At 44.7% G+C, this 12,952-nt stretch overlaps 1 protein-coding gene across 2 annotated transcripts in view; it reads left to right on the plus strand.

Annotated features, from left to right (window-relative positions):
* mipol1 (mirror-image polydactyly 1) overlaps positions 1-12,952 on the plus strand; it is a 46,086-nt gene that overhangs the window by 28,356 nt on the left and 4,778 nt on the right. For both annotated transcript variants that reach the window (XM_085258017.1, XM_085258018.1), the window contains exons 11-12: positions 4,883-4,924; positions 8,000-8,091. In XM_085258017.1, coding sequence (XP_085114143.1) covers positions 4,883-4,924; positions 8,000-8,091 — 134 coding nt within the window. The remainder of the gene's footprint in view (positions 1-4,882; positions 4,925-7,999; positions 8,092-12,952) is intronic.

The following is a 12,952-nucleotide window of genomic DNA, read 5'->3' on the forward strand; positions in this document are numbered from 1 at the left end:
GTCATGGTGGTTGTGATTGTGATGTGATTGTGATGGTGATGATTATGATGGTCGTGATGATGATGGTTGTGATGGTCATGATGGTGATGGCGGTGATGATTATGATGGTCATGGTGGTGATGAAGATGGTGGTTGAGATGGTTGTTACGCCTTTAGTCTAGGCGTGTAGAGAAGCACATAAGGTTGAGAGAAGGAGGAGAGAGAAGCAAGCACCCGCCCTGGTTCCCAAACCAAACAGCCGAAACCAGCTATGGGTGAAAAAGGTGATTTTATTCAATGTCAGGAAGCGTAGCTCCAGGGTGAACCCAGGCCAAAATAATAAACAAAACCAACTAAGTCCCGCCAGAGAAGATAAGATAAGATAGAACTTTATTTTTATTTTTATTTTATTTTTTTAAGAGAAAACTAACTAAACCCTAAGAAAGAAACAAAACAAACAAATGACAATACTATCTAGGGCTGCACGATTTTGCATAAAATGAGAATCACGATTTTTTGGCTTAGAATTGAGATCACGATTCTCTCACGATTTTCTTTTCCAGTATAAATATTTATTGCACTTATTAACTGCACATCAACTTCGTAACAGTTGAGACCGAACATAAAAACAATAAATAAACATTAAAAACAACAAATGTCTCACGTTTTGTTGTCGCCGCTAAATGTTGTACTGCTTGAAATTCCGTCTCCACCGTTGCTCGACACTGCGTGTATAGAGCAGGTAGTGCAACAATAGAAAAATAGGACAGCACTGTGTAGCGTTTGTCTAGGGTGTTGATCATTTTCCTAAATCCCTCGTTTTGCACAGTGTTGATGGGGGAGCCATATCTTTGGTCAGGTGATAAGTGATAGCCTCCGTAATTTCTTTGAGTTCGACGGGTATAGGGAAGCGCTGTATAAGGTTCCCGTTATTGATGTTTGGGTGGTTGACCGGGACGGATTTTCTCCTGTCTCTCTCTCGTCATCCCTGACGTGCTCTCCGTTGTTCTTTCCCTGCTAATTTTAGCATCACGCGGCACAGCTTCTGTATCACGTGGTATAAGGCTCTGCCCTTGTCATTTGTTGAGCAGGAAGAGTGAGCGCTTGTTTTCATGCAGAGTACGTCCCGGATCAAAATGCGGTACAGTCGTCGTCGTTTTTTTTTTTTTTTTTTTTTTAAATCGTTGTCATTTGGAAATGAGATCGCACATAAGTATGAATCGAGATCGCGATTTTCTAACGATTAATCGTGTAGCCCTAATACTATCCCTCGCTTCCTAGCCCAGAAATAGGAGAAAACATGTTAACTTGTTATTTTCTGTTATATCGCGAGAGTGCTGTTGCCCGTGAAGTGTTGTTGTTGTTTGTATGTAAAATGGCGGAACGAATAAAGCGCTGGGAATCGGAGTACGACGTTGTGTCTTTTGAGTTAACATTGGTAGCAGAGGATGGTTTCAAATTACAAAGTACCACCAAAGCTTGATGAAGCCAGGCCATACGAGTGCTGGAAGAATGAAGTCAATATCTGGAGACAAGTTACGGAGCTGGATAAAAAGAAACAGGCACTCGCGGTGGCACTGGGGCTCGAGGGAAGAGCCAGAGAAACGGCCATGGAGATACACGCGGAAGATTTGGACAAAGATGACTTGCAAAACTTGACGCGGTGTTTCAGAGAGAAGAGAAAGATCGCGCTTATGAAGCCTACTCGTGTTTTGACTGCATTGCAAAGAACCACAGCGTGTCCATGGCAGACTACATTATAGACTTTGAACAGCGTTATAACCGGATGAAAAAGTACAACATGACGCTGCCTGATGCTGTGCTAGCATTTAAGCTTCTAGATACAGCTTGTCTTGATGAGGAAAGTCGACAGTGTGCACGGACTTAACGTTTGCGTCTATGAAGTCTGCACTGAAACGGATTTTCGGAGGGAAAGTAACCGGAGTTTTCAGCGGAATTCAACTGAACCAAGATGCAGTTTTCCTTACGGAACAAAGAGGTCCCAAATACAAACGAAACAACGGTACTTCGTCGCGGAGTGGACAGCGACAACCACTACAAGGTACCAACCCACTTGACAAGTTTGGCAAGCGAACAAGATGTGCTATTTGTCAGAGCACTTACCACTGGGCGAAAGACTGTCCTCATCATAATGGTGACCAAGTAAAGCTAACTGAAGATGGGAAAGTGGAGGAGTGTAACATTACTTTGTACTAGAGATGGCACGATACCACTTTTTTATGTCCGATACGATACTGATATCATAAATTTGGATATCTGCCGATACCGATATGAATCCGATATAGTGTGTTTTAATCAACAAAACTGTTTTTTTAAATATCTTGCTGCATTTTGTATAAGTTCATACTCAAGTTTAAAACAACAACTACACTAAAGCTATTCTGTTATACCTGTATGCAAAAAAAAATATTTCATAGTTCAGCAATACTGATCAATCTAATAAACTTAGACCTACACCATCCTCCCTATTCTGGTATTTTAAAGAGTACTTAGCGTAAATATTAAGCAACCTAACTAATAGGGTTCCAACTCCCAGCAACAACAAAAAGAAATAAATAAAAAATAAGGAACCACCCCTCACGCTCCACCTCATGATGCTTAATCGACGTAATCAACCTTAATTTGATGCAGTGTGAAAAAAAATGCACAGAAATCAATTATTTTTCAAGAAATATTAAATAGATTCAACATCTTTCTTCAACAAAATTGCAGACTGCACAGATGGTACCTTCCCAAAGTAAAAAGTACTATAGCTTACTAGGGTATATATATATTAGACTTAATAGTTACTATATACAGTAATTGACTTCTATTCATTTTGCATCAAATTAAAACTTTGGGTGTCAGATAATTATTTATTAAAAGCTAGACATTTTAAATGAGAATAAGAAAGAAAAGTATGTCTTTGTGCCCCCTTTTCCCTGTTAATGCCCTATCGGCCCCCCTGGCTAAACTTTGCTAGATCCGCCCCTGCACAGTTACCAGCCGTCAGCTACGTAGAAAAAGATCCTCGAGTAGAAAGTAATATTAAATACATTCTAACAACAGCTGATCAAGCTTAAACGTGCTGCTGTTGTTCAGCCGCTGGTTTCCTCTTTCTGGTGCAAAGTGGGCCAAAAACAAACAAGAGAGACGGACTCGCGACAGAAAAGCCGATCAGCTGATCATTAAGCAGTTTCATGATTGAAGTAGCAGCAAGAAGAGGCAGTCGCTCCATATATCGTTTGTTAAGCTTAACGCAGGAATGCTTTACAAACATTCAGAGATGGACTTACACACTTGCTTTACTTCTCTCGGGATAACTTTGTCGGAGATGAAATGCCGGGTTGCTAGCGAAGCTCCAAATGCTATCCAGACCACCGACAGGTCCCGCATGCCACAGCCGCTCTATCACGTGATGCATACTGCTCCGACGTGCTAACGTTCTGAGGCGAGTTACGGCGCGTTGCAAGTTTTGTGAGGTGCTTTCGTGATATTTAATGGATCGGATTACATTTTTTATTTTTCTCCGATATCCGATCCAGTAATTTAGGTCAGTATCGGACCGATACCGATACGTAATATCGGATCGGTCCATCTCTACTTTGTACACTAAAGCCAGACTCTGAAATCTTGCTGACTGAGGCACTGGGGTCAGCCATTATTGATACTGCATGTACACGTACAGTTTGTGGTCAGAAGTGGCTAGATAGTTACATGCGTGACCTGCCCGCGAAGTGTTGTTGTTGTTTGTATGTAAAATGGCGGAACGAATAAAGCGCTGGGAATGAGAGTACGACGTCGTGTCTTTTGAGTTAACAAAACAGTTCAAAAGAAAAGGCAGCTCACCCCTTCAGCAGCTCACCCCTTCAGCAGCTCACCCCTTCAGCCTATGCATAAGTATAAACTCAGTGCTTATGCATAAGCACTGAGTTTATACCCGCAGGTGGCGGCTCTCACAGAGCACGCTTACACAGATACAAAGTAACCCAAAAAGTTGGAGTCCAGGTCCGCGTCTGCTGTCAAAGCTGCTCGCTTGCTTCTCTCTCCCTCCTGGCAGCTGTCAGAGCGGGTTTTTGAACGCAGTCACCACGGTCCAATCAGTAGCTCTCTGCTCTTCATTAGGGGAAGGACCTGCAGAGAGACACAGTAAAGAGAAACACAGCAGCTCACACAGACTTTTTATGGCCACAGGTCGTAACAATGATGATGATTGTGGTGGTCATCGTGGTTGTGATGGTGATGTGATTGTAACCGTGGTGATATCCTGTGGCTGTGACATCAGCGTGCAATGCATTTGAATGTTGTTGCAGTCCTGAGGGAATTTAAACACTTTGGTAAAGGCCTTATTTTCTCTCCATGAGCTCCACGCTCATTGAGTGGTAAAAGTCACAGGTGAAACCCGTCTGTGATTCTGTTTAACGCCTGCAACTGGAGGCGGAGTTTCAGGCGTCTGTCTCGCCTGCTTCCTCTCACCTGTTTCCTGATTTTCTGACACCAGAATCTTACATAACCGTGACGACCAATCAGAGCTGCTCTGACAGCTGCGGCCTAAGGTTGGCCTAAGTGCTGACCTCTGACCTCTGTGACCCCTAAGGCTTCTGTCCTAAAACGTCTGCAGGCAGCATTCAGGGCTGAAAAACTCCACCATCAGTCAGACAGAAGCTGAGGTGTTCAGCTCGAATGATCACGTGTTTTCAGCGTGTCAGTGGATCAATATATGAGGAAACTGTAAAAACATGATTCTACACTTCGGACTGCTGAAAGAGCCGAGTGCCCACAGCTCAGCTCATTGATTAGGATCAATTGCTGAATGACTGATTATAGATATGAGTTAAAATGTGCGTTTGCAGATTGGTCCGATCAGTAACTGCAGATTAACTCTGTCCCTGTCTGCGTGCAGTGGAAACGCCTGGAACAAGAGAGAGAGCAGCAGGCAAGCGAGGTAAACACACACACACACACACACACACACACACACACCCCTGGTCAATATTTGGATGTTTGCCTACAATAACACTATTTTTAACACTTCAGTACCATTACCTCTTAAAGTATTCTTTCTTCTAGCTCCTTTCACACTAAAAGTGACAAAGTGTGAAGCAAGGAAAGACACATCATCAAAGTTTATCAGTCAGAATAAACTAGATCATTGATTTTTTTAAATTTAATCAAAGAAATTACATTTTTAAGTTGAGCAGTTATTGATTTTTTAGGAGGTCCTTTACAAACATGGAAACGTTGGGTTTTAGTTTCATTGATTAAAGTTTGTTGTTTGTTGATGCGAGGTTTCTGTTTCAGTCGAGTCTCGGTAGAATCTGTTTCTGCTGCTCTGCCTGCGTCTGTTTTGTTCTTCTGATTAAATTTTGTTATTAATGTAGCGCCATCGTTTTTCCTGCTGAAGCCTGTTAATTAGGCTGAGGGCTCTGTGGGGATTAGAGCCTGGAGAGCTTTTTAATTTCACACACAAACTCAGCAGCTGCCGGCAAATTAACGCCAGGCGGCCAGAGAGCCGCCGCAGCCGACACCAGAAACCAGACGTTACAACGCACGCAAAACGTTTCCACGCAGACGTACACGTTAACACAGCATTCACAGCCGTCCTCTGCACACTTGACCTCTGGGCTTCCATCCGTGAACCTGGATCGACTCAGCGGAGACCTTCGATAAATCCAGGCCGCTTTCCATCTCTCTGATTGATTATTGATTACTGATCTTTGACGGCTCCGTCTGTCAGGTCTGTGCAGTCAAAAAAGTAAAACCAATATCAGTGATCCTGAAGTACTTGAGTAAAGTACTCAGTTACTCCCACAGTCAGTACAGTTACAGTGTGGATGTTGAAGGTCAATGGAAGAGGAGGAGCGTTTCATTTACTCCTCGCCGCGCTCCTCCTTCTGATAATTAAAGTTTCCTCTCGTCCTCACCTCCACATCCTGAGCCCCCCCCCCCTCCACACACACACACACACACACTCCTCATGTTAAAGGTCAAAGTAGTTCCTTTCATATACCCCCCTCCCCCCTCCTCCTCCTCACCCCGTGCCTCTGTCACCTCCACCTCCACCTCCTGTCCTGTTGCTCCTCCATGCTAATTAAAGACAGCTCCCCTCTTTGGTGGTAAAGGTTCGGGCGGGCTCCTTTTATTACCTCCTCCCCCGTCCTCCCTCTTCGGTTGACCTTAACTCGTCGTGTTAAAGGTCAGCGCGGCGTCGTTCCCGCCTGCTCCTCACATCATTTGGAAATTATTCTGATTAATAAGTCGGGCAGCTCTTTTGAAGCGTCTCCTCCGGCCCGGCTGGAGAAGACACATATTGACTCTCCGGGTTTGGTTCCTCTTTTGATGTCTCGCTTTAAACTCCCAGACCTCGAGGGCTTCGATTAGCATAGGGGAGTAGGTCGGGATCAGGCTGCGGCTGACTTCCACACAGTCTGACCAAAGACACAGCCCGACGCAAAAGCGCGATGCAGCGGCCCGCCGCGGTGGCCCGCCGCGGTTGTCCACAAATTCAGTTCCCTGTGCAGAGTCGCAGAGGAGGAGGACAAGAGGGGAGGAAGATACAGGAGGAGTGGTCAGCTGTTTGAAAGGAATAAAATAACAAAAAGTAATAAACTTTATTTAAAACATGTTTGTAAAACAAAACGCTTCACACGGTCTTTATAGGGATTAAAATCAGAGTGCGAGCTCCGCCCCCTCCGAACTCCCATGAAGGAAATTCATTAATCATGATGTCGGCTCCTCTAAAGAAATACAACATTCACTCGTAAAATACAGAACAAGTACAACGAATAATAAATAAAAAGTACATCTCTCCATCCATTCTCTTCTCCTTATCCTTCTCACAGTGACGGGGGTGGAGCCTATCGCGGCTACCATAGGGCGCGGGGCAGGGCACACCTGGATTGGTCTCCAGTCTGTCACAGGGCCAGCACAGGGACAGAGACAACCATTCACTAACTGCACGTGTGTGGATTGTGGGAGGAAGCTGGCGAGAACATGCAGCATAAAAGGCCCCGCCCACACGGTGGATTCGGACCCAGGGCCTTCTGTGCCACCGTGCTGCCTTTTATATTCATTCATGCCCATTAAAAATGGCTCCACTCAGTCCAGCACATCCTTGCATCCTCTCAGCAGACTTGCTGACTTCACCACGATGGCATCACCCATGTCCTTCTGGCAGCTGCAGCGCTCCGGCGGCGTCTGCGTTCTGCTCACTGATGACTCGTCAGAAACTTCAACCTCGGTGGAAACCATGGTGACGTTAAGTACAGTTCACAAGGACTCTGGACTCTGTGACGGTGACATGTATAAACTACAACACCCAGAATATGGACTACAAAACACTGCTGCTGCTTTACTGCCGCCTGGCCTCACTGTGGGCTCAGCAGGTCATAAAAACAGGAAGTATGACATCATTACAAAGACAGGCAGAGCTTTTAAAATGAAAACAGCCTTTTCTTCTTCTGTGGTCCTGCTGCAGCGCAGCCCAGAGGAACTCCCCCCTCCTCGTTTAAGGTTTAATCCACGACCGTAACCTAAACTGGACGATACAGACTCTGAAACACGCTGTGATTGGTCATGATGTCACTTCCTGTGTTGTTGCCTTTGCCATGCAGATTAAAACGCGTCCTCTCTCTCTCTCGTTGCCTCGCCGGCGCCTTACTAACGCATCTAATCCTCATCATTACCGTTAATTTACGGTGCTCGACAAACGCAGAAATCCCCTCTGATTCCCACAATGCACCTGTAAACCCCTCCTCATTACGCGCAGTGTTGACACGCGTTAGAGTTAATTAGTCCATTAGTTAATTAATCCTTTATTTGAACAGGAAGTAGCGCTGAGAGCCATGGCTTGATCTCTTCGTGAGCACGAGCAGTTAAAACACAAACACATGGTTAGGTCGGCCAATCAGAGCGCGGCTCCCAGAAGCCTCGGGTGGATTGATGTAACGTGCCTCTCTGCTGCTGGTGTAGACTGAAATCAGCTGATTACCTGTAACTGACGCGTGTTTCATCCAATCAGGAGCTGCAGAAGGTGCAGATGGAGAGGGACGGTGCTCTGGAGGACCGGCGGCGGCTGGGAGCGGAGGTTCGGGCCCTACGAGCCAATCACAGGTCAGCACACACGAGTCTGAACTTAAAGATGTTCATCCACAGGAATGTGGAGAAATCTGTGGTTTCGGTCCAAACAAGGACCCAGATCTCAGAGACACCAAATAGCTGATTTAAGGTGTCAGTTAAAATATGTCAGAGCTTTGATTTAAATCTGTGGTTTTATTGTGAAAGTCCCTTATCACTTCCTGCTGTGGATTTATCAGTGAGTAATATTAGGAGCGGCTGATTTCAGCTGGGTTATGTCCTTTCAGTTAGTGAAATCATAAAAAATAATAATATTTTCCATGATTTCATCATCTCTAATTAGTGGCAGGACTTCTGTGAGCAGTTTTGTAGGAATGGGATCTAAAAGACACGTTGATGGTTTGGAGGAAGTAATTATTGAAGTTAACTCAGAAAGATCGATTGGAGAAAAAGAGTCTAACTTAATAACATCAATGGTACTGAAAGTAGCTGTAGATAATATTACATCTGTGGGATGATTTTGAGTCATTTTTTCTCTAATTGTTAACATTTTACTTGTGAAGAAGTTCATGAAGTCATTACTAGTTTTCACCTGCAGCCCATCTCATCCCAAACCATCTCACCATCAATCACCATTGAGTTTAGGTAAGGTGACTGTGGAGCCCAGGCCACCTGGCACAGCACTCCATCATTCGGTCAAGCAGCCCTTACACAAGGTGTGTTTGGGGTCATTGTCCTGTTGGAAAATAAATGATGGGATGTAAGGTTGGGCGATTGGGCGAATATATCCACTGAGGCTGAGCCTTTCACCAATCAGTTTTACTAGAGAGATTTATTTATTTATTTATTTGTCCATGAGTACGTTTGCTGATAATGTTGGTTGAGGCTAAGAGAAGCAGTCAACGGAAAAATAATAGCACTGTTTTAATGGCACCCTCTTCCAGCGGCAAGCAAATGCACCCTCCTCAAAGTGCGCCCAAATGCAGCGATTCATTTACTCAAACTCATAACAGAAAGAAAGAAAGGCAGTAGCCTATGTTCAGAAAAATCCAAAAACCTTATTTAAAAAACCTACAATGGTGGGAGGGAAACAAAGAGAAACTGGCTTCTTTTTTCCACTATAACCGTGTTTATCTGTCTTACACAGTTGACCCAACAACAAATGCAAAATTAAACCAAAAGTAAGCTGAAAATCAAAGTCTCTTCCAGTGAGCATTAAAAAAGTTAAGTGTTTTGTGCAATTTGGCGCATCTCAAATAAATTAACAGATAAATAAATAATCCAAAAAGTAGCTATGTTATGAAACAAACAAGAAAAGTAGGTAAAATATTCCCTCCAAACAAAACTTATAAATTCTAAACGCACAAATCAGTCCATGCATGATTACATTGCTCCGCCCATCAAAAAGTCTGCTCCTGTGCGAATATATCACCTGTTGTTGGCGACTGGACTGATGGTTGTTGGTTGGAAAATTTCTACATATCACCCAACCTTAATGGGATGGCATGTCGCTGCAGGATGCTGTGGTAGCCATGCTGGTTCCGTGTGCCTTCAATTTTGAATGAATCCCCACCAGTGTCACCAGTAAAAGACCCCCACACCATCACACCTCCTCCTCCATGCTTCACAGTGGGAACCATGTAGAGACCGTCCATTCACCTTTTCTGTGTCGCACAAAGACATGGCAGGTGGAATCAAAGATCTCAAATTTGGACTGATCAGACCAAAGCACAGATGGTCTAACGTCCATTTCTTGTGTTTCTTGGCCCAAACAAATCTCTTCTTGTTGCTTTTCCTTAGTCGTGGTTTCTCAGCAGCTATTTGACCATAAAGGCCTGATTCACACAGTCTGCTCTGAACAGTTGATGTAGAGATGTGTCTGCTACTGGAGCTCTGTGTGGCATTTATCTGGACTCTGCTCCGAGGTGCTGTCAACTTGGGATTTCTGAGGTTGGTGACTCGGATGAATGTATCCTCAGCAGCAGAGGGGTCTCTTGGTCTTCCTTTCCTGGGGCATCCTCAGGTGAGCCAGTGTCATCGTAGCACCTGGTTTTGAGACTGCACTTGGGGACACATTCAAAGTTTTAGCATTTCCACGGACTGACTGACCTTCAGTTCTTAAAGTAATGATGGAGTGTCGTTTCTCTTTACTTAGGGGGAAATCCAGGTGAACACTCTTGTCTCTCTCCAAACAATCCAAACACGAATCCACTCGAACACTCGTCACTTAGGGAACACCGGGGAAAACAGTCCAGAGGGTCTGCACACAAAGAAACGCTCGTTAGATTCCAAACACACAACTACATGGAAAAACACTTGCTAGACGCTCAACTTTCACTGACGTGATTCTCACAACGATCCAGCGAAGAACAGCCGTTGCTTCCTGGCTTGAATGCCATCCACACTGATGAGGCACAGGTGTTTCCTCCTTCGAGGGCGTGAACCTATAATGAGAGAGAGAAACACCGGCTACATAGGACCCTACACCGCCGGGCAGAACATGTTCCCTCTAAGCCTGAAGGGAAAAAGAAGGAACACACATGTAAAGGAAGCACTCAAAATGTGTGGTTATCCTAATTGGGCTTTCATCAAATCAGCAAAGAGGCACAGAAAAGAAGATCAGACACCAGCGAGGGAGGATAAAAAGGACAGACGCGACAACATTGTCAGCCCCTATGTAGCCGGTGCACAACATGAACGAAACCCAACAGAAAGCATCAGAGAGGTCAGAGGGCGCGGTTTCAGGACCGGCCCTGAGGAAGAACACTCGGGCTGAGGCCCCACTCGGCAGTCACAGCGAAGCGCCGCAGTAGCCTGAGTCAGAATAAAGATGAGCAGCGAGGCGTCCACGCTGGCCAAACTGTGAGTCTCCATAAATCATCAGGATTGATGCTGGACGCCTGCTGAGATGTCGGGGGGGGGAATCAGGATTTTTGTTTGATTTCAGTTTTCTTGGTGGAAATAAAAACTAATTTCCTGTGATTTTACTTCATTAAACCCTGTGTGTGTGTGTGTGTGTGTGTGTGTGTGTGTGTGTGTGTGTGTGTGTGTGTGTGTGGGGTCTCAGGTATTACAGCCTCAAAGTGGGGACGTTTTGTTCCTCTCACGGGCTCGGAGCTGGTCTCAGTACTGGTCCTGAGCAGTCTGAAGGCTCACAGCTGGATTTCTGAGCCCGGCAGGCTGACAGATGTGTGTCAGATGGTTTTTCATCAGTGTGTTGGTCCACAGGATTAGCAGGACGTCAGAAGAAGATTGACCTTTGACGTGTTGGTCACATTCTGTGTTTGCTGTGTTACAGTTTCTGTTTATTCTCTATTATTGGTGGTTTTTCTCAGGGTCTCTGTGCTGATTTGATGCCCTCACAGGAGAGATATTTGGTTATTGTTCAGTTTGCAGCCAATCAAAAAGCTGCACTTCAACCTCTGAACCAGGCATGTTCAGTCTGACGTATTAGTACCTCTGAGGAGGTGCTATAGTGTAGAAGTAAAAAAAAAGCAGCTGGATTTCTTTCATGTTGTGTTGCCTGCTGTTAGCGATCCTGTCAGATCACAGGAAATGCGTCCCAGCGTGAAGACTGATTTAAAATATCCAGACAGTGATTCCTTCTGATTTCCTCAGACTGAAACATAGTTATTTATGCTTCAAGTCTCTTAGTCCTGATCAGACGCCGCTAACCTCAGCAGTGCAGACCGGGTTAGATAAAACAGATCTCAGCAGGTCAAAGGTCAGGCCTGTGTTTGTGTACTTGGTTTCTTCGCTGATGGCCCAAACTGGAGGTGGGTTTAAAAACTCCTGAACCAATTTTAAATATAAATGCATTTTATCAGAAACGGCAGAGTGTCAGCTTAGAGCTCAAAAAACTATTTCTATTAACAAACAGCTGAAACAGTAAATGAGAGCAGGTAAACAGATTCTGCACAAAGATGTAAACGCCGAGCGGGGATTGTCACCTGACGGCACAGACGCGCTGTCCGTAGTAGTGAAGTAGGGCTGGGCGATATGACCCAAAATTCATATCTTGATATTTTTTAGCTGGATGGCGATATAAGATATATATCTCGATTTTTTTTTTAAAGCCATAAGTTAAGAACAAAAAGAGAGTTCTTAGTCACACTGTGTCCCAGATGTCACACGGGCACTTTTATTTACATACAGCGTAGATGTACATGAAGAAATTACTCAAAAATAAATTATCAGCATTTATTAAATAATAATGCTCCATAAATAAAAGAAAACAATGTTGTTTTTGTGCATAACAAAAAGCTCACAATTGTGCAGTCAAAATGTAAACTAATAGACGCTGAGCATAATAACAAAGAGACAGATTTCACAGCTGCTCCACGTCTCTGAACAGGTGCCGTTTGTGGTCCTTATACACACACAGTACGTATCACTCCGCGAGGCTCCTCCCCAGTAGCCGTAATCCTCCGACAATCCATCAAGCGGTGCAGCTCCGTAGCTTAGCAAAGTCATAATAAAACATTTTTGACAGATTGCTGAGCGCTGTGTACCACATAAAATCGGTTCGCGGTCAGTAAGCACAACCAGAATTCATACATAAGGCGCAATGTCGATTTTTGAGAAAATGAAAGGATTTTAGGCCGTGCAGCCCCTCCGGGCTGCATGTCGTTAGCGCGGTTAGCTCGCTAACACGTTGACGCCGTCCAGCCCCACGCACGGGGCGATCCGCGGTAACTCGCTAACGGAGATTTTCCGCTTTCATCTTGTCATTGCCTGCAGGTGAAGTTATGGGGGAGGCGGAGTTGTGTTCAGTGAAGGAGAGGCGAGGCCGAGTAACGTTGCGTAGAGACAAAAGTGGACGAAAGAGAGGCAAACCTGCGGCTCCACAAGTATAATTATAACGTAACATAGACTATATCGATATAAACGATATTGT

This window comes from Mchenga conophoros, linkage group LG19 (assembly GCF_057382185.1).
Source record: "Mchenga conophoros isolate Kocher_MC1m ecotype Shallow Benthic linkage group LG19, M_conophoros_male_GT1.1, whole genome shotgun sequence".
NCBI lineage: Eukaryota > Metazoa > Chordata > Actinopteri > Cichliformes > Cichlidae > Mchenga > Mchenga conophoros.